General features: G+C 38.6%; 1 protein-coding gene across 2 annotated transcripts in view; it reads right to left on the reverse strand.

Moving 5' to 3' along the window:
- The window catches only part of LOC127803487 (ferrochelatase-2, chloroplastic), a 78,009-nt gene that overhangs the window by 31,865 nt on the left and 19,182 nt on the right, over nt 1-26,962 (reverse strand). For both annotated transcript variants that reach the window (XM_052339733.1, XM_052339732.1), the window contains exons 4-6: nt 12,368-12,469; nt 493-596; nt 282-408 (exon numbers count right to left, since the gene is read on the reverse strand). In XM_052339733.1, coding sequence (XP_052195693.1) covers nt 282-408; nt 493-596; nt 12,368-12,469 — 333 coding nt within the window. The remainder of the gene's footprint in view (nt 1-281; nt 409-492; nt 597-12,367; nt 12,470-26,962) is intronic.

The following is a 26,962-nucleotide window of genomic DNA, read 5'->3' on the forward strand; positions in this document are numbered from 1 at the left end:
GTGATTTGAGGTTATTTATTGTTTCAAATATATACTAAATCTTCTGAACATTTTTAAAGTTCAATGACATGGTGAATATGGTATCCTGAGGGCTAGCTAGCATGCATCCATAAAGTAGTCCAAGTGTCTGAAACAGTAGACTTTTGATATTTTGAAATCATTATGTATTACTAACACCAAAGAAGCTTGCAATCTCTAGACAATGACTGAAGTATACCATGAGATTTTGAAAATAATTGAGTAAAGCGGCAAAATTTATAGCTGCTAGAATAATGTAATACCTCATCAGGGAAATCAAAAGTTCCTAACTCTTTTTCAATCAAATCTGCCATAGCCTTTATATATCCTTCACGCTGGTACCAGGAAGGAATTACTGTGTGCTGCATATTTACCAGATATTCATCCTCCCTAACAATTCAATGAAGCATTCACCATCATTAGAAACTAATGTTTTAGATCAATACATGAAAAAGGCTTAATTGCATTCCTTACCGGAATATGCTTTCTAACAATCGAAGGCTTGAACCGCTAGTGGATATTGAGAATTGTGGATATAACGGAAGGACAACGAGCTTTGCGATTCCATCTCTTTTTATCTACAGAAACAATAAATTAAAAGAGAAAAGAAAAGAAAATGCATATGTTAGCAAGCCAACAGACTTGATGTCATTGGCTAGCTTTCAGAGTTCAACAAGAAGCTGAAGACTCGGTGATGTACCTTGACATCCAATAAAAGTGGAAGAAGAAAGAAAAGAAAAGTAGTTACATGTACACTCTTGCTCATGCTATTAAGTGTATTTTCTTGGATTATGCTCAAGTCAAAAACTGGGCATTTTTGTTCCTGTGCCATCCTCCATATTTTTTATTAGTGCCAATATTACATTTTTTGTTGAAACAACAGTAGATTATGCTAAGTCTCATTCATTCACTAACTTGAGGATATATTTCCTTTGCCAATCTCCTCCAACCATCTGTACCTAATGCCAAGTGCTCTGGTTAGTTCCTCCTGATTTTCTCTCCCATCCTATCATTTCTGCCGTCCTGATTTACTAGTGTATCACAGATGTTGGGTAGACCAGCCAATCCCCACAAATCCATCCCAACTGCTTACTTCCATCATATCATTAAATGTAGTTACCAATGATTTAGACCAACCTCCCTATTGCTGTTTTAAAGTAAACACTATTGCACTTCATATCCTATTGCTAATTTTGTGTCATTTGATTCTTTTATCTTCAACAAAATTTGGTAATATATTCTCAATAAAAACAGATCATCAGGCATACTCTACCTAGTCAACTGTTATCCCTAACTAGTGGTGAACCCATGTGATACACAAGAGAGTTTAATTTAAAAATAAAAAAATAAATTTGTTATTTTAAATAATTTTAACAGAATTGATAATTATAATTTTTTTTAATCTTTAATCATTTATCAAAATTTAAGTTTAATTAATTATTCACTATTTAATTTGCTAATGAAGAACACTTTTAATTCAATATACTGCCATTCAATGTGTTAAAGAATAATTAACATATTATGTAAGTCACTTGAAAAAATACTTATAAAATTTTTTCTTTATTATATTATATTTATTTATAAATAAATATTATAAAATCTATAATATATCCACTCAAAGACGTTCGTTATTTTCTATTTATTATATTATAATTATAAATATAAATTAGAACTCTTAAATATGAGTAAGAATACGTTTTTTCAATAATAACAAAATTTTAAAAATATGAATTTTGATTTCTTCCATAGTCTTAAAAATGTGATACCTTAAATATTAATTAGCATTGAAAAACCCTAGCATTTGACAACCTTAAATAATTTTTTATGAATTTGTTAAGATATCACATTTTCAAGACTATAATATAATTATTAAAGTAATTAATAATTAATTAATTAGTACCTTTGATTTAATGTAAGTTTTTGAGGGAAAAAATTCACCATCGATTGACACTTGGCAAAATACTTTGTTTGACTATCATATTTTAATATTATATAAATATATATAGAATAAAGATATAAAAATAATATTTTAAATAAATAGATAATTTTCTATGACTTAATTAATAATTTAAGTTGTCTATTAATATTTCTCATAAAACCCATGCAAATTTAATATAAATTTTAGAGGCAAAAAATAGCTTGGTAGATTTTTAGAGAGAACAAAAATTTGCAAACTATTCTACTTTAATATAATGTATTATATATTATTATATTATACAAAGATAAGATTTTATTTAATGGATAATTTTTTGTGACTTAGTTAATACTTTAAGTGTCTATTCATATTTCTCATAAATAGTATTTATTTTTGATTGATTGACAAATTAATTGATGAGAAGATCTAACATAAAATATTTATTTTTGATTAATTAATAGCATTGAAAAATTCATGCAAGTTTAACACAAATTTTAGATGTAAAAAATAGTTTGGCAAATTTTTGGAGGGAAGAAATATTTGCATACTATTCTACTATATATTATATATTATATATAATATAAAGATAGAATTTTATATAAATGAACAATTTTTTATGACTTAATTAATAGTTTAAATGTCTATTCATATTCCTCATAAATAGTATTTATTTTTGATTGATTGATGGATTAATTAAATATTTAATATTCACATAATAATGTATTGAAAATCCCATGATTAGCATTGAAAAACTCGTGTATTTAAAATCCATTATTAATTTTACAATAATTAGCACATATTATTTCAAAACAATTGAAAGATTTAAATTATTAATGCAAATTACAAAATGTAAATTATTAATGCAATAAGTACTAAATGCAAATCATTCATGCAAGTTTTGGGAGAAAATTTTATTACTACTTATTATTTCAAAGCAATTGAAAGATTTAAATTATTAATGCAAATTACAAAATGCAAATTATTAATGCAATAAGTATTAATTGCAAATCATTAATGCAAGTTTTTGGGGGAAATTTACTTTTTCAAGACTATCTACTTTTATATATATAAAGATATAAAGATTCTTTCCCAGCACCATCTTCTGCTTTTGCAGTAAGATTTTGGAGGAAAAGCACTTTAGTGTCTATTTACAAAAACAAAGGAAATGTACAAAGTTGTGGAAATTATAGAATAATCAAGCATATTGGACATACTATGAAACTTTGGGACAAAGTGATTGAACAAATATTAAGAGAGACCAATGCGTCTGAAAACCAATTTGGTCTCATGCCTAATTCTGAATCTGTATATTTGATGAGGTGTCTAACTGGGAAAAAAAAAGATTTACCGATGCCTTCCTTTGTAGATTTGAAAAAGGCTTATAACAAAATTCCTAGACAAGTCTTATGGAGGGTCTAGTCTAGCAAGGAGTCCAAATCTCTGTAATGATCTAGAGACGAGGTAGAGTCGAGAATTGCACGTATTGGTAGTTAGACGTAGTTAGACTCATTCTAGAAGGGGTAATAATGTAAATGAGATGTATGGATTGGGAGGAAGTGGGAACTAGCCGCAGGATCCACTATATAAGGACCCATTCCCCCTTGTATTGAGGCATCGAGAATTTGAATTGAAATCTTATTGAATTCTCCCTCAATTTTCTTCTCTCTCTCTCCCAATTCTCTCGTTTCCCCCTCTTTCTTCAAATGGCCTCTATAATTCTCTAGAATTCTCCCCCGAATTCTGGAGGATTACAATCAGATCTCAAGGATCTAACAATTGTGGTATCAGAGCAAGTCTGGGCCAACAAATTCTGCAAGATCAACGATGGCGAAAGGAACAAGGATGAAGAACCTGGAGTCGCAAGTCCAGCAATTTCATTCAATGGTCACCAATCTACAGGCGCGAGTGGAGCTTCTGGAGATAGGATCCAACCGCAATCACAAGGCGATTGTGGCGGTGGATCGGAAGTTGGATTCCTCCTTGGGAGGTTTGGAGAGGAGATGGATGGAATTAGAGATGAAGTAGGGGCCCAGATTAGGGAACAACTGTAGAGCTTCACGGTGATGTTCACCTGCCAACATCAAGTAAGTTTATCGCTTGATTTCCTTGTGAGAACAGAGTCGGTCCTTACCGGCCCTGGGGTGCGGAATGCAAATGTAGGACCCTTGGAAGTTGAGGTGATCCCAGGAGGAGGAGGAGATCAGGAGGTGGAACAGAGGCGAGAGGAATCGGTTGGCCACAATGAATCGAGGTTCCCTATGCCCAAATTGGAGATACCCCTGTTTGATGGGAACAATTCACGATGGTGGGTGAGGAGGTGTGAACGTGCGTTTGGGTGGTACAATATTACAGAAGGGCAGAGGGTGTCATTGGCAGCTGCCTACCTAAATGATACTAGGGATGCCTAGTATCCAAAGTGGTCGTAGGTGAGAGGAGATTGCCCATGGGGTGAATTTGCAGACAAACTTTGTGAGAGGTTCGGGGATAGGAATAGGATGGATGTGGTTGAAAAGTTGAATAGGCTTAAGCAAGAGGTTGGAGTACAGGTCTATCAGGCCCGTTTTGAAGAATTGAGAACAGTTATGGTCAATTTGAATCCCCACCTTTCCGAGGCCTACATTGTTTCTAGCTTCTTGAGTGGGCTTAGTGAGGAACTCAGGCCTATAATGAAAATGTTGCGGCCAGAAACGATAGAGGAAGCAGTAGAAAATACCAGGCTACAAGAGATCATGGTGGAGACCATAATTAAGAAACAGAAGCAGCAAAACAGGGGATTGGGGATGAGCTTTGCAACCCCTATAAGAGCGAGCTATGGGAAGGAGATAGTAAGGGTGAACGTTGGGCAAAAGGGGATGATGGTGCTTGTTCCTGCTAACTCCTCGACAAGACAGAATAGGAAGTTGTTGGAGCAAAGGAGATAGTGTTTCAGGTGCGGGGATCGGTATTTCCCAGGGCACCAATGCAAAAGGTAATTGCTCTTGCTAGAAGGAGAGGACAACGGGGAGATCTCTTTGCATGCCTTGAAAGGGCTAGCCAATAACAAGATCATTAAGGTAGAGAGGTACCTAAAATAAGCCTAATGATTTTAATTAATAGTGGGAGCACCCATAGTTTTTTGGATGAAGGTACTACTAGGAGGCTTTGCTGCAAGCTCACGGGAACACAACCATTGACAGTTATCGTTGCCAATGGTAACAAGGTGTCGAGTAAATTCGCATGTATGGGGTTTTTTTGGGAGATGCAAGGAGAGTTATTTGAGGCAAATTTAAGGTTACTCAAATTGGGGGAGCTATGATGTGGTGTTGGGAGTAGTGGATGAAGAACGTGAGCCCTATTAGCTTTGATTTTAACAAGATAGAAGTAACCTTTGAGAAGGAGGGAAGGAGGTTGACTCTCACGGGAAGCAAGGAAATAGGGGCCTACAAAATGATTACGAGTAGGAAGCTTCAAAGGGTGTTCAAGAGCAAGTGAGCACAGGTTGCCCAGTTATTCTCTATTCATACAGTGGAGGAGACAGAAGGAGAAGATGAGGGAACGGGGGAGTTGCAGTTGGCACTCTCTACACCAACTCAGAATGATGAGGAGGTACAAAACTCACTTAATCTTAATATGCTCTTGGCTAATTATGAATACTTATTTGTAGAGCCTGAAACCTTACCTCCCAACTGATCCTTTAATCACACTATTAATCTTAAACCCAATTCAGAACCTGTTAACATAAGATCCTATCGATACCCTCCTCACCAGAAAACTGAAATAAAAAAAATGGTTAAGGAGATGCTAAACAAATCCTTAATCGGGCCCAACCAGAGTCCCTTTGCCTCTCCTGTCCTACTTGTCAAGAAAAAGGATGGTACATGATGTTTTTGTGTTGACTATCATCAACTCAATGCCTTGACCATCAAGGACAAATTCCCAATTCCCATAATCAAAGATCTCCTTGATGAGCTAAACAATGCCACTGTTTTTTTAAATTAGACTTACGTTCAAGGTATCATCAAATTCGTATGAATGCCGAGGATATCCACAAAACGGCCTTTAGAACCCATCACGACCACTATGAATTCTTAGTGATGCCATTTAGGCTCACCAATGCTCCGTCCACCTTTCAAGCACTCATGAACCAAGTCTTTGAACCCTTCCTACGTAAATTCATTTTGGTATTCTTTGATGACAATTTGATTTACAACCAGTCCTTTGACCAACATCTACAACACCCAAGGACTACATTTGAGATACTCAAATCCAGCCGATTGTATATTAAGAAATCTAAGTATGCTTTTGGTCAAAAGCAAGTTGGGTATGTTGGGCATGTGATTTCAAGTGCAGAGGTGAGTATCTTGGCCAAGGCCAGGTAATATCAAGGCATTGAGGGGATTTCTTGAGTTGACAAGATACTATAGAAGATTTGTGAGAAATTATGGAATAATTAGCCGCCCCTTAATAGAGTTGTTAAAGAAAGATGGTTTCAAATTGAATGCAGAAGCAAAGAAGGCATTCAAGCACCTAAAAAATGCCATAGGCCCCTATATTAGGTTTACTCTATTTTAGTAAACCTTTTGTGCTAGAGAGTGATGCATGTGGTGTGGGGGTTGGGGCAATATTAATGCAAGAAGGAAGGTCACTGGCCTATCTAAGCCAAGCCTTATCACCTAGGCAGCTTAGGCTTAGCATCTATGAAAGGGAATTGTTGGTTGTGGTGATAGCAGTGGGAAGGTGGAGACACTACTTGGAAAGGGGCCAGTTCATAATCAGGACTGACCATGAAAGCCTAAAATTCCTACTGCAACAAAGCTCCACACACACCTTCAAAGGAAGGGTATGGCTAAACTTATGGGCTTGGACTACATTATTCAGTACAAGAAGGGGAGAGAAAATATAGCCCCGAATCCTTTGTCCAGGTATACAGAAAAGGGGCAAGTGACAGCCATCACTACTGTTATACCAGACTGGTATAGGGAAGTAGAAGTCAGTTATGAAGGTGATGAGAAGATGGAGCTGCTAGAATAGCTAGTCTTGAATCCCAATGGGAGGCCTAACTATACGTTGAATAAGGGAATTGTGAGGTACAAAGGAAGAATAATGATTGGCAGCAATGAGGAATTAAGGCGGAAGACATTGAGCTCACTTCATGAATCCCCTTTGAGGGGTCATTCGGGAATTTAGAATACATACCATAAAGTGAAGCAAATTTTTCATTGGCCCCAACTTAAGAGGTATGTTACTGAATTTGTGTTGGCTTGTGGCACTTGTAGGCGGAGTAAGTATGAAACCATAGCTCAACCCGGCCTATTACAACCCTTGCCCATCCTTGCACAGGCCTGGGAAAGTGTGACTATGGACTTTATAGAGGGCTTACCTAAGTCAGAAATGAGGGACTGTATTCTAGTTGTGGTGGATCAGTTCAACAAGTTTGCACACTTCCTCAGCCTTACTCATCCCTACATAACCCAAGAAGTGGCTAGGGTCTCTTTGGACTAGGTGGTGAAGCTACATGGGATGCCAAACGCAATAATTCCTGATAGGGATAAAAGATTCACTAGCCTGTTTTGGCAGGAGTTGATGAAGTTTTTGGGGGTGAAACTTAAGATGTCCACAACCTACCATCCACAAATGGATGGTCAAACCGAACGGGTGAACCAGTGTGTGAAGAGTTATTTGCGGTGTTTATGTCTCCTACATCTCAAAGGGTGGCATGGACGGATCTCACTTGCTCAGTGGCAGTACAATTCCAGCCACCACACATCAATTAAGAGATCTCCTTTTGAGGCTCTAGTCGAGTACAAGCCCCCACTGCTTCCAGCTGTAGGAGAAGAAACCACAGTGGCCACAGTGGAAGCTCACATAGAAAAGAGGCAACGTGTGTTGCAACAATTGAAGGGGGAGTTGGCATTAGCCCAAAACCGCATGAAGCAATATAGGGATCGCAAGAGGAGTGATAGGAATTTCAAGGTTGGGGAGAACGTGTACTTGAAGCTCAGGCCAGCTCACCTTAAGGCTATTGCAAAAGGGGAAGTGACCAAGCTAAGCCCTAGGTACCATGGGCCGTGGGCCGTATCCCATTGTAACTAAGGTTGACAAGGTGGCATACAAGTTGCAGCTACCCGAAGACTCAAGTATTTACCCGATTTTCCATGTCTCTCTACTTAAGAGATCCGTGGGAACATAGCAAGTGGCTTTTAATTTGACTCAATTGTCTAAGGAAGTGGATGTGATTGCAGAGCACAACTCCATCTTGGACCGTAGGGTCTTATACAAACATGGTGCACCTCTAATACAGGTGCTGGTGAAGTGGACAAATTGCCACTTGGATGATAGCACTTGAGAGTACTTGTTGAATCTATTCCGATAATTTTCTCAAGCAGCCAGCCTCCTTACCATTTCTTGAGGACAAGAAATATCTCAAGAAGGGAGGAATTTGTCATGATCTAGAGACAGAGGTAGAGTCAGGAATTGCATGTATGGGTAGTTAGACGTAGTTAGACTCATTCTAGAAGGGACAATAATGTAAATAAGATGCATGGATTGGCAAGAAGCAGGAACTAGCCGCGAGATCCACTATACAAGGACCCATTCCCCCTTGTATTGAGGCATCGAGAATTTGAATTGAAATCCTATTAAATTCTCCCTCAATTTTCTTCTCTCTCTCTCCCAATTCTCTCGTTTCCCCCTCTTTCTTCAAACGGCTTCTATAATTCTCTAAAATTCTCCCCCAAATTCTGGAGGATTACTATCAAATCTCAAGGATCTAACAATCTCCAAAGTTCATTAGTAAAGTAAGGCAAAATCTAGGAGCTCTCTCTCTCTCTCTCTCTTCACGACCCCAAGGATATGTTGTGTACCTAAGGGGGATTAATTGTAATAAACAGTAAAGGCTGGTAGGTATTTGTAATTGTGAGGAATTGAGACTTTTACATGCGAAAGTGGCAACCGTTTCTGGCCCCAACTTCCGCTAGGGCTGAGTATATAAGCTCGGCCTACCTTATTTAGAGGATATCAAATATCATTAGAACAATTTCTTGCTCTATTTCCCTCTCAATTCTCTCTCCTTCTCATTTCAACTTCTAATTTTCCCCCTCTTTCTCTAATTCATCTCTCCCCTATATAATTCCCGCCAAGTTCTCTTTACAAAACGAGAGAACACCTAGCTAAATCCAGAGGATTCAACAATTCGTATCAGAGCCCCGATCTTGGCCCCATAACTTTGACAAGTTATATCAATGGCGGACGACACTCATATGAAGCAAATGGAACTACAGCTTCAGCAGGTGATGACCACAGGTGATGGATGTGCAGGCTAGAGTCGAATCAATAGAGGACTCGATTGGAGTTGTGGTGGACCGAAGGATGGAGGAAGCCTCAAAATGATTGCGTGGGGATATGCACAATCAGATCAGAGATGAGATGAGAGAACAAAGCAATATGCTTCGTGATCAAATGCAACAATTTATGCTCATGTTTTCGAGCCAAGCGCAGATGAGGATGTCTCCAGATTTTCCCCCACGAGAGAGATCAGAGCCGATATTGCTGGGAGTCGACACTGGTCAGAGGATGGTGGGATCATCGAAGATGGAGATTGATCCAGTGGCAATAGGGAAAAATTGCGCGGATAGGAAACAGGAGATCCAAGTCAATTCGACCCACCACAACTTTCTAGTTCCGAAATTGGAACTACCAGTGTTTAACAAAACCAAGCCACAGTGGTGGATCCGACGATGTGAGAAGTTGTTCGGAATACATCAAGTGGCCGAGGAGCAGAAGATTAATCTGGTGGGGGCCTACTTGAATGACATAGGAGACGTATGGTATCAAGGATGGTCGAGAGTGAGAGAAGAATGTAGCTGGAATGACTTCGTGAAGGGATTATGTGAGAGGTTCGGCGAAAAGAGGACTATGGATATAGTTGAGGAGTTCAACAAAATGGATCAATGCAAGGAGTATCAGTTCCAGTTTGAGGAGCTAAAATCGCTGATGCTCAGTAGGAATCCATACTTGACCGAATACTATTTCATGTCAAGTTTTATCAGCGAACTGGGGGAGGAACTCTGATCCGTGGTCAAGATGACAAGGCCTAGGATGGTCCAGGAAGCGGTGGAGAGTGCTCTGCTTCAGGAATTAAATGTGGAGGCATTGATAAAGAAACAGAGGAATCAGAGTAGGGGAAACGGCTTGGGTTCCCCACTGTCAGGAAGGGAAATGTATAGGGTTGGGGCAATGCCAAAGCCACCAGTGATACTACCACCTACTAACATGGCGCAACAAGGAAGCAGAGAGAACGAACAGAGGAGACCCTTGGGGGCTTGTTACAAGTGTGGGGATAAGTACTTCCTCGGACACCAATGCAGGAGGCAATTGCTCCTATTGGAAGGAGGATACTGATACCAAATGATAGGATACTGATAATAGTCTAGCTTAAATTACTTGTATTACTGATAATCGAAAGGAATTACAAGGCTGGAAATTAACAAAATGAAAGAAAATTGGACATTCGAGAAGTCCACACTCTCCCTCTATATTCACCAAAATATTCCCTACCTTCTACTCCATTTGCTTCTCTATTTATAGGAATCTGTTGCCCGCACATCCCCCCCTCCTTCACTCTTCTCATTCTACCCTTTAACTGAATGTGTTGTCTGCACATGCACCAATTGGCCTTCTCCTATTTCAGTATCCTCATTCTGCCTTTATTTCTTACGTCTTTGGTAGCGGAAAGTTATGGGCAGCCTATCACAATCTCAGTTAAGCCTCTTTTTATGGAGACAGAAAAAAGGCGTAATGACTGCATGAAAATCAAAGAAATCACTAGCAAAGGTCCTAAGAAAATTGCTTCTTTGGTTTTGATTCCAGAGAAGGTTGAGGAGTACATAGCTTTGGTTAAAGTAGACAACAAAAAGGACTGATTTCCAATGTTGGTTTTATCAGAGAATGAATTAGCAAAGCAAGATGAACAGAATAAATGTGATGAGTTTCAAAAGATGGTGAAAGAGCTTTTTCTTATTGGGAACATGACTCTTGCTATTCTGATTGCTCATATTCCAGTTGGCAAGCTGTAGTGTCAAATCAGGTCTTGGCTTACAGAGAAGTTTGAATTCCTTTCTACTATTAGAGATGATATGGTTGGAGGTATGACAGGTCAATTGGAACTACTTTCAATTGCAACAAGGAATAGGTGGATGGCTAGACTTGGTGTTGCAACAAATCATAGAACTGTAGCTTTTGGACAGTTTTTGTCTGAGTAAGTGAAGCAAGTCTACGCTTCTCAATTACTGCATCTGCAGGATATTGTAGATATCTTGGCAGTTCACCTAGTCTTAGCAAAGGATAAGGAAATTACTAAAATTTACAGATCAATGCAAGAAGAGATATTTGAGGTTTAAATTTTAGGTTTGCAGGAAAAGCAAAAGAAAATGAACGTAAGAGAAAAGAAGAAAAGGCTTAGAAGGAGAAAGAAATAAAAGAAAAAGAGAAGAAGGATAAACCAAATAAAGAAAGCAAGGATTGGATCAAGAATAGGGCCAATTGCCGTAAGTTCTTGTGAACAAGAACTCTCACAAGGAAGGGGGAGGGGGAATAGTCACAACCCCAAAGATCCCCAATGATGTAATAGTAATTGTGTATTATATGTATTTCTCCTTTGGTTGTACATTGTTGTTGTAACAGTTGTACCTTTTAGTTGTATTTGTAACTAAAAGGATAGAACAACTTATAAATCGACTAGATCAGTTAGAGAATGATATAAATGAATGATAATTGAAATCTGTTTTTCTCTCAACTTCTTTAATCTCTCTTCCGATTCCCTCTAATTCTCTATCTCTGTTCTATCTGAGTCCTCCTTAATTTCTGTCTGTTTCCCTCCCTTATTGTTCTAATTCTCCCTTGTATTCTTCTCATTTCCTATAAAAACCCTAGCACAACCCTAGGTACATGACATCTCCCCCTCCCCCCCTCTCTTCTCGTGATTGTTCCTATCTACCTTGAAAAAAAATCAAGTTACGGTTACTTAGCTGCCAACAAGCACTTGTCTAGGCTGAGTGTCACATCACGTACTTGGGGGGGTCAAAACATGAAGGACCAAAACTCTGTCATATCATGTCAGGGTAGAAAAAATGAGAAAAGTTGAATTGTGTCAGTTTTTATCTATTTTGATACCCCTATATTTACACTTGATACTTGTAACCTTAAGTAAGAAACATAAAGACATTGTTAACATGTTCAAACATACATTACTAAAGTAGAGCACAATTAAGAAGGGAAAGTAATCTCACTATCTACGCCATTTATTTCTTATTGGCAATAATAAGGGATAAGCTCAAAAAGATGTATGCTTCATCTTTTGTATGGAACGTATATGTAGGAAAATCAATCAAACACCATGAACATCAGTACCTTAAATATTTGATGATAAAAGGCAGCAGTTTGAAGCTCTCAAGATACCTGTTCAATAGCTTCTTCAGTAAATGGATGCCAATAACGCATACCAACATACACCTTTGCTGGGACATTCTTTGCACAAAGTGCCTTCCTCAACTCTTCTGCCTGCATAACAAATATTAAAGAAAATGAAGGAAATAATTAAATAGAAAATCCTGCAGTAAACCACAAGCAAATGTAAAAGAAAAATGAGGATAATGCAAAATTTTTCAATTGGGTGAAAAAAGATTTCAGAATGTCCTTAACAGGATTGGAGCAAGTGGTCTACTTTTCTGAAAATTGCATAAATAGAATCTGACTATATACAATATTGCAGAAAATTAAGAGTCTCCAATCATGACCTAACTAGCTCTTACAATGAGTACTACATATGTTGTGATGCTGCAACAAGGCGGTGCTTGCAAACAATGTGCTCTTCTTCATATGTCATTAAAATGAGAACAAAATAATAAAAATCAAATTTCAGGGCTAAAACTTTTGTTCCATTAGTTGGGGGGTTGTATGGACATTTCTATGCTTCAGTTGACTATTTTTGACTCCGTTTGAGACAAAATTCAAGGATCAGCAGTGTAAGGGGAATTGTTGACTAAAATCCAGCATGGGGAGCTCGGCCTACCATGGGAAGTTCATAATGGCCTGATTCTGTTTAAGAAACGAGTGTATCTCCATTCTGACTCACCTCTCAGGCATATAATGGTTTCCATCTTCCATGATCAAACACATGAGGGATACCAAAAAACCCTCCATTGGGTGCAATCAGACTTTTATTAGCTAGGGATGAAATCTCACATTCAAAAGTATGTTCGGTCTTGCGCCATTTGCTGACGCAATAAGATCAAGCACCTAAAGCTAGCAGGGTTGTTACAACCTCTTCCAGTGCCACAACAGATCTAGGCTGATATTTCCATGGACTTTGTGGAGGGATTGCCCAAATCTCAAGGAAAGAGTGTCTTTTTTGTGGTGGTGGATTGCTTCTCGAAGTATGCTCACTTTATTCCCTTATCCCATCCCTATTCAACACTGTCAGTGGCTTGCATAATCTCAGTTGTGGAGGGGTTAGGATTCAAGACTTAATTTGAAGAAAAACCAGAAACAGATTGTCATGACCCAATCCCACATCAGGAGTCTATTGGGTAGGTCTTCGATTTATTACTATCCCTTGAGCCCATAAGCCACCTTCGCCTTGCACTTTTGGTTGAGGACTCATGATGTTATAAGTGGTGTCAAGCTTAAGCTAGGAACACTACCAAGTGGGTGCAGGCAAAGAAAGTGTTTTAAATCTAATTTGGGTCAGATTGATTAATGGGGGATTTCTAGCCTAGCGAGGACATCGGGTATTAAAAAAGGGGAGTTCGTCACAAACCAATCCCATATCGGTGGTCAATTGGGGAGGCCTAATGTATTTTGTTTGGTCCCATGAGTCTGTAAATCACCTTTAGCTAACACTTTCAAGTGAGGACCCATAGTGTTATAGGTGGTATCAAAGCAAGATTCTTGGGATAAACCTAGGGATGGCATATAGATAGAGTTGAGACCCTCAATTACATTGAGTGCAATTAAGGTCTTAAAATAGAGTGACCTATACACTTGAGCATTTAGTTCATATTCATTTTGGTGATTTAAGATGGTTCTTAGTTGCCTTCTAAAGGGACAATTAGAGAATTCATTATTAGAGAATTTTATCGAGTTATATTTACCTAATTCATAATGTATAGTGGATTAGAATAACCTTGGTGGTTATTGGATGTCTAATTATTTGGAAACTGTCAAAAATTATTTAGAGACTTCTGTAAATCCAAGAAGTACTCCCATCTCTTAAGCTAGATTGAGGTAACTTTCAAGGACAAAACTTAATTTAGTGAGGGGAGAAATTGCAACACCCAAATTGTTGGGAAAAAAAAAATGCCATTGTAGATTAGGATAACTTAATTATAGTTTCGAATAAATTGAGATTGGGTTTAGATTCTAAATGGAGATCGAAATGAGAGGGACTATAATAGTTGTGGAGGGATGAGGATTTCAAGACTTAATTTGAGGATAAACTAGAGAAAGACTGAAACACAAACATAGAGACAGGGACACGAGACACAAGGTGATGACATTTTTCAAAAAAGTTGGACACGACATGGTTGGGATGCATTAATTAATGAACAAAATTTGTATATTTCTAATGACAAAATAAAATATCAAAACTATATTCCAAACTCATAAATATGCATTTAAAATTTGAAATACAAAATTCCAAATAAATTAACTCTGATCTCATAACTCATTTCGAATTTAAAAAGATCTAAAACAAGTATCTAGGATTCAAAGATAATAAAGACTAGAGCTAGGAAATATAGAAATGCAAAATCCACACCCTCCAAGACTAGTTCACCAGGAGAAAGATTAGCAACTTCAAGCATCCCAATATCCCAAAATGAATCAAAAGAATCTCCAGCTATATCTCACATCTTAGTCTGTCCTTGCATATATTATGAATGAAAGTCAAATTTTCAGCACACTTTGAAGTCATCCTGTTTCTCTTGACAAAAAGACAGTGGTTACTATGAATGAAAACCAAATTTCCAGCATGCTTTTAAGTCATTTTTTTCTCTTCCTGGAATGCCCAAAAGAGTAAGTTCTCCAATTTATTTCACAATATGAAGAGGATGACGGCTGCATAAGCAAGCTAAATGTCAACCCCAGAAGCAAAGGAGTTGAAGAACCACGGAGGCTCCACCATGTAATGGGATCCATCAAGTATCTGTCTGCTATACACTTCAATCTACAATGTCCCCTCTCATCAATTAAAAATCTATAAATTTAGTAGCAACTCTAACATGTTCCTCATTATTAGAAAAATATATTTTCATACACTTTCCCTACTCTTTGTCAATACTTCCAAATCCTTATGTGGAGCAACTTGATTTGGATCTTCTTGGAGCCACTTTTCACTATAAACCTTTAGTAAAAAATACAGTGAAAAGGAAAAAAATTTAAAATCAGTTTGAATATGAATGATAAAAACAAAACCTTAATATAAATTAAAATAAAAAATTATAAAAAGAATTAGCTTGGAATCTTGGATGCAAAATGAGCCAAACAATGTAGTGATGTATTATTTTTTGTCCAACAATCAATGAGTATGTTATACACCACCTCATAGATAGGTAATTCAGTTAGCTTTTCATGCCTATATATTACCCTTCACATTTTCATTCATAGACCCCCACATCTCGTAAACTAAATGAAGACAAGGTCTATCTGTGTGTCACAAGTTCTAAGCATGTCATATCTAAATATTGTGAACTATTAAGTATATAATCAACACTGTCCCACCAAAGTTCATCCAAAATATTGTCCCTCAAAAATATTGCCTTAATCATATCAACATCTTGGTAGCATGACCATTTGTCACTAATCACCATTGATTACTGACCATGCTTGACAAGCTCAACTGAAGATTTCGAACAGAAAGCTTGAATATTCGTTATGTGCAGCCCTAGTTATAGGGCTGGAAATTACAGCTATAGAAAGTTTACAATAAGAAGGATTACAACACATTTAGGAAAGATTATGATACAATGGAATTAGGAAATATTCCTAATCTATTTAAGAATCTAATCTAATCAAGATAAAATCTTAAATAAATCATCCCTTAAATAAAGCATTCCAAAACAGGCTGCACTGCCGCCTTTTCTTCTTTCCTTCCCTTTCATGTCAACACTCCCCCTCAACTTGGTAAATAAATATCTATCAATCCTAACTTGCATATTAGATCTTCAAATCTTCTAGTTGCCAATTCTTTTGTCAAACAATCTGCTACCTGTTGTTCAGAAGAAACATAGGGAATTTGAATGATACATTTTTCAAGCTTTTCCTTTATAAAATGTCGATCAATCTTAATGTACTTGATTCTGTCATGCTATATAGGATTATATGCAATGCTTATGGTTAATTAGTTGTCACAAAATAACTTGATTGGTTCCTTGACATCAATCTTGAAATCTTCCAGTACAATCCTCATCCATAGTAACTCACATAGGCTAAGTGTCATAACCCTAAACTCAGCTTCAGCCCTTGACCTTACCACTATGCTCTGCTTCTTATTTCGCCAAGAGACCAAGTTCCCTCCTAAGAACATGCAATACCCTATAGTAGATCTCCTATCACTTATACATCCAACATAGTCTGCATCTATATATCCCTGTATATCCAAAACACCCCCCACTCTAAATAAGATTCCTTTACCTGGGGTGTTTTCAAGTAACACAATATTCTCCTTACAGCCTACATATGACTCTCTGTCGGGCAATGCATAAATTGACTTACTAAATTCATTGCATAGGCTATATTTGGCCTAGTGTGTGATTAGTAAATCAAACGTCCTACTAACCTCTGGTATCTGCCTTTATCCACTGGTGGATTGCTAGTGTCTTCTCCTAATTTCACATTAGGCTCTACTGGAGTACATACTCCTTTGCTTCCCAATAAACCTGTTGTCATGACCCTAGGATTTAGCTAGGGTCTTAGAAGGAATTTGGGGAAGAACAAAGAAGAAATGAAGGGGGAGATTGAACAGAATTAGGGAGAAAGTTAAGAGAAATGAGAGGAAGAATGGAGAGAAATTTAGAGAGGAAAATGAGAATTTCATTAATCAATTCAAGCATAATCATCTCCTCTTACAATGGGCCTTTTTATAGGCATAGGTAGCTCCTTAACTAATTTCTAACAGCACCCATGTGCTCCTAACAAACAACCAAATATCTCCTAACAAACTAATATAAGCCTATTAAAATATTACCCCTTTATTATATCCCTATTACAATATTACCCTTCTAATCCTCCTAGGGACATGACAATCCCCCCCCCCCCCTGAAATGTTTCTTGTCCCCACAAAACTTATTACCACCTAGCCATTGCTTTTTTATCCAATGTCCATCTTCACCCAGTGGTTTCTTCTTCGCTTTTCCTTCTTTTTATCTAGTTTTTCCCTTTTCTTTTGCCTTCTATTTTCTTTCTCCTCAGCAGCAACAACATTATGTCTTGCTGCCACACCAATTTCAGCCATCTACCTCTTCCTTAGTGCCGTTAAAAATGGTTCCAAATGTGCCGTCAGCCCTACAACCCCATCCTCCAACTCTTCTTGTTGCAATGCTACCTTTGCTTTGTCTTGTGTGCTCGTGTCAATGACATACATGTGAGATGTTCCAAGCGAGGAGCCCGGTGCAATCCCTTGTTCCTTCTCCTCAAGTACTTGGTGAAGAGGCTTTTCTGGCTCCTTCTTCTGTTGCTTCCAGAAATCAATAGAATCAAGTGTCTCAGCACTAGTAAGAGTGCTTGAGAGACTGTCATTCTCTAATTCCTCTTCCTCACCCTCTTCTTTCATGTACTCCTCAGCCCTCTCCACCTTCTCGCTACCCATTTTACCCCAAGCCAAAGAATCCTTAGCTTTTGGTAGGTCCAAAATAGGAAGAAGAATTCCAGCCCAAATATCTGTGTAAATTGGGGGTCCTTTAGTCAGATTTTCTTGATCCAATGCTATTCCATTTCCCACAAACTTCTGATCCAAAACACCCCCAAATCCTCCAGCCCATGCACTAGCCAACGAGGGTAATGAGTTGGCATCTTCCTTGTCAATTTCGCCTAAACCAGTATACTTCTTCTGCTCAACATTGGAGGTGAGCAATGAATCTGCTTCCCGCCTCCTCAATTTCTTCTTCAGCAGCTCTATTTTAGGGAATTCGTCTTTGTTAAAACTCCCGCGATAATCATCGAAGTATTCAACGGAAAAGTTGTAATGATACTTCTGGATTAGTATCATTGCAAACTCCTGTAGCTTCTCGCGGAACGTATAGCCAAATTCCTCGCACTTTTCATCAATCCCACTTCTTTTTTTCTTGTCCCCTTAGCTGATCTCCTTCTCAAAATCCTTTCTCCATGTTTGATGCTTGTGGTCAACTGAAAATGCAGCCTTCTTTGATTGCCATAAAGGCTCCATTCCAACTGAAAATGAAGCATTCTGCTTCATTTATGTACTGTCACCCCTAGCTTCACGAGTAGGATACCCCACTGAAAATGCAGCCTTCTTTGGCTACCATTGAGGCTCCAATTGCCTCATGCTTCCACCACCTTCCATGGATTCACAAGCAAAATTTTCCACTGAAAATGCAGCATTCTTTTGCTGCAATTGAGACTCTAATGGTCTCATAGATGCACTGCTCCCCATGGCCGCCTTTTCACCAGCAACATACTTTAAAGACCAAAGAGCTATATACATAAAGTTCTTCTTCAAACAAGTTAACTCAAAATGCAAAGCCAAAATTAACCTTTGTTTCCCTTTACTCACAGCCTCAAGCACCAACAACCAACAAGCTGGATAAGCTGGAAGAATCCACTTCTCACACGGAATCCGTCGAATCCACTGCGCCACTCTAATTTGCAACTGAGTTGCCAATTTAAGCCGACTAACACAATGGATAAACAACATCCAGAAAATCAATTGACTCCAAAATAGTTGATATGCCTTCGCCTAATTAAGAATCGATCTCCTCTCAATTCAGCAACCTTGAATCCATTACACTAAATCGCTGCTATGAATCGCCTATCAAATTAATCAACTCTACTACTCTGAATCACAAAAAATCTCATCTCGATTTGCACACCTACTTCGCCTCCTTTGTTCAACTCCAACATCCGATTAGAACTGTTGGTCTTACTCGCCTACAGTACCGAACCAAATTGAAACTAACAGAGTTCTTGAATCAGCGAAATTGTCTTCCGAAAATTCCTGGGTTGCTCGCCTGTTGGAAATTAACCACGTCGGCAGTAATATTCGGTAACCCGTTTGGAATTCTCTTGGCTAGCTCGCCATCGAAGTCCTTCTCCAGACTCCGAACCTAATTGCAGCCACGATAGATACTTTCCAGATCAGATCAGAAGCTCAACCTATCCACCGTCAAGCCAAATTTGCAACAATCGCGACCCACCCAATCACCGTCCACTGGCCGCGACCACTGGCTTGGTTTTGTACTTTATAGGAATTGCTTCACCTAATCACCAATGCAAATCACCATTGGGGATTGATAACAGAGTCGGATTCTTTCTCGCCTCCAAAAGTCAAACCATCTCCTCGATCACCTTCTTCGATCTACTCTGCTCGCAATCGTTGTGAATTCAACGATCGTATTCCCCGTCGACTCCTTCCAAAATCAAATCGGAAGCAACCACTTACCTACCATCAATCACCTTCCTGCCTCAGGTTTTACTTCTATGAGTCGCTTCTAAAACAGACTCCTGAATGCATCGACTCCAAATGCACCACCAAAATGGTTCGACTATGCTATTTCCGGAATCGCCTCCTACGACTTGTTACTTTTCGACACCAATCGTTGGTCAGCATCAAAACCTATTGTGGATTGGTGTTCGTTCTACCACTACTATCTTCTCTGAATTCTGCCGCTAAGATAGTAGAAATTTGCAAACACATAAGAAGCGAAGGCTATGGATGTTCAACGGTATTCGTCGGACTCACCTTCAAAAGTCAGACACACTAACTTGATTGCCGAACTCACGGCCGAGGAATGACCGCTCTAATACCAATTGTCATGACCCTAGGATTTAGCTAGGGTCTTAGAAGGAATTGGAAGGAATTTGGGGAAGAACAAAGAAGAAATGAAGGGGGAGATTGAATAGAATTAGGGAGAAAGTTAAGAGAAATGAGAGGGAGAATGAAGAGAAATTTAGAGAGGAAAATGAGAGTTTCATTAATCAATTCAAGCATAATCATCTCCTCTTACAATGGGCCTTTTTATAGGCATAGGTAGTGATGTGAATCAGGTTACTAAAGCCTCACAAGATCTGTTGAGCATTCATGGAGGCCCAATAACAAAATTTGCAAGATTACAAGATTTAGGGTTGATTGATTGAATGAGTAATTGATTGACAAGATTTGGGGTTGATTGATTGAGAAGATTTGCAAGATTGCAAGATTTGGGGTTGATTGGTTGATTGACAAGATTACAAGATTTGGGGTTGATTGATTGATTGGTTAATTGATTGACAAGATTTGCAAGATTTATGGATGATTGATTGAGTGACAAGATTTGCAAGATTTGGGGATGATTGATTGATAAGATCTAGGCGCATAAAAAGGAATGGTTGAATATTTGACCACTTCCCTTATTTCCTACTTTGTTTTTAAATCTTTTCTATTTTAGATAATTTTTGTTTCTTTATTATCAGATTATGCTATTTCCTTCTTGTAATCAATTCCTACTATACCTAGGATTTGATTTATTTCCTTCTACTTTAGGATTTGTGTTCGGCTATATAAGCCAATGAAACTCGAGAGGAATTTAGTTTTTGGACAATATTAATAGTGAGAGTTTTCTCTTTGGTTCATCAACGAACTACTTTGAACTTATTAAGATTTCATCTTGTGGCGTTCATCCTTAACTTATCACTCACAACTCTTCTCTTCTATCTTGAGTGTGGCGTCAACCCTAACCTTCTTATACCTTTGGTTCTTATCTCTTTATAGATAACGGGTCAAGGTCCTTTGTTTGTTTATTACGAATCTGTTTTAGAATGATCCTTGGCAAAGGAACCATTTTTGATCGTCGTATCTCACCTTCCTTTGTGGGGTTCACATCAAGTACCTGCTTAACTAATTTCTAACAGCACCCATGTGCTCCTAACAAACAACCAAATATCTCCTAACAAACTAATATAAGTTTATTACAATATTACCCATTTATTATATCCCTATCACAATATTACCCGTCTAATCCTCCTGGGGACATAACATCTGCCTCCTTCAAAAGATCCAATACATACTTACGTTGGGATAGAAATATACCTTCTTTAGAGTAGGCTACCTCTATTCCCAAAAAATACTTGAGTAATCCCGAGTTTTTGATCTCAAAATGTTGGGCCAATTTGCTCGGATCTCGCTTTTCATCCATATCATTTCCTGCCACAATGATGTCATCCACATAAACCAACAATGCAGTCATTTTTCCCTTTCCCGAGTGCTTGAAGAAGAGAGTATGGTCTCCTCTACTCTGGTGATACCCCATACACTACATAGCTTTAGAGAACCTGTCAAACTAAGCTCTTGGTGACTGCTTGAGGCCATATAGTACATTTTTAAGTCTACACGCCTCATCTCCTTTTCCCTCCTTAAATCATAGTGGTTGCTCCATGAAGACCTCTTCTTCTAAATCACCATGAAGAAAAGCATTCTTCACATCTAGTTGGTGTAATTGCCATCCATAGTGAGCTGCTAAGGAGAAGAGATTCTTATCGTGGTCATCTTGGCCATTGGAGCAAAAGTCTCCAAGTAATCAATTCTATATGTTTGGGTGTAGCCTTTGGCCACCAATCGAGCCTTATACCTCTCCAATGGGCCGTCTACATTGTACTTTAGGTTGAACACCCACCTACAGCCCACTGTAACCACTCCTTTTGGCTTAGGTACCAAATCCCATGTGTTGTTTTTCTTTAATGCCCGCTTCTCCTCTTGCATGGCTAGTTCCCATTTTTTATCCTTTAAAGCCTCTTCCACCAAATTAGGAATAACAATGGTATCTAGAGTGGTCAAAAAACTTATATGTCAGAAGCACAGCCTGTGATAGGAGAGATAGTTGGTTAGAGGATGCTGAGTGCTTCTTCTAACATCTTTTCTAATGGCAATAGGAATATCCAAATCAATAGCAAATGAATGAACAGGATCAAGGGAACAAACCTTCACAGAATCTAGTTGGGGATCGGATCTTGTTTCATGCTGAGAATGAGACATGAACTGTTGTTTCTTGTGATACACAAAAAGAGAGCGCTTGAACCTTATTGGAGATGTTGATAATCCAGGTTGATGAGTTTGCTTAGCGCTTGGGTACTCATTTGGGACAGTGAGAGAGTGATCACTCGAAGATAAGGAGACAAAACCAGTATGCAAGATAGGATTAGGAATAGAATGTTTAGGGTCTGTTGATGTTGAAGAATGTGGACCAAGGTCAAGACTAGGAAGGAGATTGGACACTTGGTCTTCAATCCTATGATTCTCCCCTGAAGACCAAGAGTAGAATAACCGAAGTAGGGTTGTGACTCAACAAAAGTCACATCTTTTGAAATAAGAAATTCTCGAGTAGGCAGATTATAGCATTTATAGCTTTTTTGTGTAGGAGAATAACCAAGGAAAAGACACCTAAGTGCCCTAGGATCCAACTTGTCCGGAGTATGAGATGGAACATAAACAAAGGCTACACAACCAAAGACCCTAAAAGGAAGAGGTGTCCCATCTTCCAACTTGTCCGGAGTATGAGGAGGTGTCCCATCTTCCGCTCAGGCACTCCATTTTGCTGTGGAGTGTTGATGCAGGAAGACTCATGAATAACCCCTTTGTCTTGAAAGAACTTATGCAAGTGTTGATTAAAATAATCCCTTGAATTATCAATTCGAAATTTCTGAATAGGAGTACCAAATTGAGTTAGAATCATGGAATAGAAGTGCAGTAACACAGTGCTAACAATAGCCTTATCCTTAAGAAGGAAAACTCACGTTATTCTAGTACAATCATCTATGAAGGTAACAAACCATCTAGCCCCAGAACAATTGAGAATCCTAGATGGACCCCAAACATCCGAATGAATGAGAGCAAAAGGACGTGAGGATCTTTTATTACTAATCGGATAGGAAACACGATGATGTTTGGAAAGTTCACATACATCACAATGAAAAACACTAGGATACACATGTTTAAATAAAACAGGAAACATAGCTTTGAGTAAGGGAAAAGGTGGAAGCCCGAAGCGGTAGTGATGAAGCCAAATGTCACTACTAGAAGACTGAGAGGTGCAGGCTGATTTAGGCTGAAATCTGGACTAAATGTGATGAGACTGCAAGGTCTCCTTTCTCAAAACATATAGCCCATGTTTCTCCTCAGCAGCTCCAATCATCCTCCCAGTAGCCATTTCCTGAAACTCATAAAAATAAGGAGATAAAATGATTCGACAATTTAGATCCTTAGTGAGTTGATGAACCGAAATCAAGTTAGTGGACAAATTAGGAACATGCAAGACTCTTTAAACATAAAGTTTAGGACTAAGAGTGACTTGTCCCTGACCATTGATAGGAATAGAAGTCTCATTAGCAATAACAATCTGTTTAGGTGTCACAAGAGGCTGATAGGTATCAAAAACATTTGAATTAGAGGACATATGGTTTATAGCTCCTGAATCTAGAATCCAGATATCATTCCTATTGGTTTTAGAGGCTGTTAAAGAACTCAAATGGAAACTGTTACCTGGCTGATTACCTTGCTGAGCAATAGAGCATGATCCATCCTAAAAAGTTTTTAAGAACATCTTGAGTTTGCTAACTTCATCAGTAAGCTTGCTGATTTCATCAGCTTTCAGCTGATTCTGCTCCAACTCGGGTGCTGCCTCGGTTTTTTCCACTGGCTCTTCTTGCCTATTTGAAAAATATGCCTGATTTCAAGAGGTCATATTATTGAAGCCCCCTAGTTTCTGCAACAAAGCCTCCTTCCATGCAACTTAAAACATGTCTCTTGAGTATGCCTCGGCCTCTTGCAATGGGAACACCATAATCCTTCTGTTCTATGCGTTGTGTTCTGTCCATAAGTCCACATACCTTCCTTTCCATGCAGCCTACCCTGCACATTGCCTCTTCCTTGCAGTGATTTAAATCTGGACCCTGCTCCTTTGTTTGTAAACATTGCTAATCCTTCAGAAGTCATATCACCCAGCATTGTTGTCCTCCTATTTTCTTCACTTCGAACAACTGAAAACACTTCATTAAGGGATGGAAGTTTTTTCCTTCCAAGAATCTGCACTCGAACTTGATCATACTCATTATTAAGTCCAACCAAGAACTCTATAACTCTACCCCTTTCAAAAATTGAATGAAGAGTGGTTGCATCTTTCCCACATTCCATTTTAATGTTCTGGTAGTGGTCAAGTTCCGACCAAAAACCATTCATTTTGTTGTAATATTTAGTGATTGTTGAGACCCCCTGCTTAGTACTATGTAACTTCATCTTAATCTCGTAAATAACTGACGCATCTTGAATCTTAGAGTAGGAACACCTAAGCGTTTCCCATGTATCTTTAGCAAAGGACAAGAACATATTATTTTTACTAACCTCTGGTTGCATGGCGTTCCATAGCCATGACATGATCGTGGAATCCTCTATATCCCAAGCATTAAAACCTAGGTCGGATTTCTGTGGACTAGGCTTTGTCAAGTGGCGAATATGTTCCTTCCCCTTTAGGAAAGTCGTCCAGCCTGTATGACTGATGCACCCTTGGTAAATCGTTGGAAGAAAAACCTACTGTTGGAGCATCAACTCCATTATTCTCACCGGATGTCATGGTTGAAACTAGCGTTATTTTTTATATTTCTGACATGATCAGAAAGGAAAATGTCTAGCAATGAAGGTAAAGACAAGAAGGAATTTTGGGGCTTGAGCGACTGAAAGTATGGCAACAATCGGCCATAAACAGTCAAGGAAGAAGAGCAAGGAATCGACAATGAAGCCCGGGGAATGGATTGAAATACAAAAGACAATGAAGGCCAAAAATCACAGGGCAATTGGAAGTGGCTCTGATACCATGAAGATTTTGAACATAAAGCTTGAATATTCATTATGTGCAGCCCTAGTTATAAGGTTGGAAATTACAGCTATAGAAAGTTTATAATAGGAATGATTACAACACATTTAGGACAGATTATGATACAGTAGGATTAGGAAAGATTCCTAATCTGTTTAAGAAACTAATCTAATCAAGATAAAATCTTAAATAAATCATTCCTTAAATAAAGCATTCCAATATAGGTTGCACTGCCGCCTTTTCTTCCTTCCTTCCCTTTCATGTCAACATTAACCCTTTTTTAACATGACTAGTTTTTGAAAATTGTGTAAACTGCAACAAAGAGCAACTTCAAAGGAACAAGCTTGAGTAGGAGTTGGGAGGGGTTGTAGTAGCCTTGGAGCTACTACTATCTCATGGTTACACCTCCTACATGTGTCACACTTCATCACATAGTCAACCACCCCCTTCTTCAATTTTGGCCAATAGAACAGTCGTTTAGCCCTCTAATGGGTATTTTGCATACCTGAATGGCCCCCCAATGGTGATCCATGCAGAGTATCCAATATTTTCTCCTTTAATACCTCACTATTCCCAATTACCAACCTTCCGTGATACCTCATCATCCAGTGTTCAAAGTAAACCTAGGTCGGCTGTTTGGGTCTGTAACACCCCGCTTCACCGGGCGTGTCACTATAAGGGTATTTCCAGGAATCTTTTTTTTTTTTCCAAGTTCATCACGCGCGATGATTTCAAGAACAACCTTCACATGCAGATATCGAATCCCGAGAACCTCAATCTTGCCCGTTTAACTAACAAGATCAATAATCTTAACAACTAAACGAGACATTTTATAACGCAGCGAATATATTAACATTAATACCGTGACCTACCACGAGTTCCATACAAGATGTTTCTACACCGAACCACGTACTACAAACTACCAAATAACAATATCATTAACTTACAACTGTTCACACAAACCGAATTACTTACTAAAGCCTGCGGCAAGATACAATGACTATCAAACCAAACACCATTGGGCCTCAACCGGCCACGTCCTCGCCCTCGCAGCAGTCCCTGGCTGGAACATTGAATGTTCCAGGGGCATAACCCAAGTTACATGATAAAACATCTAAGTGATGGCATAAAACAGTTTACATAATGCATTAAAGACATACGAGCATGGCATACAAAGACAACAACATACAACACGTTTATCTTGAGAAATCTCCCTGACATACTCAACCTCATGTGGAAAATCCATTCCACACACCGTTAGAGTTGACCTTGCCGCAACATACTTAATCTCTCGAGTGCCCTACCGTGTCACTCGTTCACCTGAACTAACCTTGTCCCATTCTCAAAAAGACCTCATCCCATCCCATATGGACCCCACAACGACACGAAAACCAACACCCCGATGATATGAAAATCACACGCCATGCACCGACTCTTTTATAAGTAAAAACAATTGATGCATTATATCACATGATCAATATGCAAATGACTCCACAAATACATAAGTAAAACGCATAAGCATAGCATCCCGAGTTCTGGTAAGACCGCTCACCTGAACTCACTACACTCACACCAAGACATTTCCAAAACAATGGTAAAACTAGAGTCAAACCACTCACCTCGAAGGCATTTGGAATGTCTCGATCTTCGTGCAACGCCTCGATTTGCGTGCCAAATCGGAAACCTTTGAACTTTTACTCAACCTCGAGCAACAACACTTCCTAAACACCATATTTAATTAAGGAAGCATTAAAATCCTTTTTCCTCAATTTTTCCATAATTTTCTCTCTTTTTCTCCCATTTTTCACCTTGATAATTCAAAAATAATTATTTCCTCAAACATGTTTCCCAATTTTTCCACATAATAATTCCTAAAATAAATTAAGAAAAATACTGGAAGAAAATTACCGAATTGCCCCTATCACACACGCCCTCACGCGCCCTGCGCGTGGCTGCACGTGAAGGAAGGCGCGCTGATCAT

Source organism: Diospyros lotus, chromosome 6 (assembly GCF_014633365.1).
Source record: "Diospyros lotus cultivar Yz01 chromosome 6, ASM1463336v1, whole genome shotgun sequence".
In the NCBI taxonomy this organism is placed as follows: domain Eukaryota; kingdom Viridiplantae; phylum Streptophyta; class Magnoliopsida; order Ericales; family Ebenaceae; genus Diospyros; species Diospyros lotus.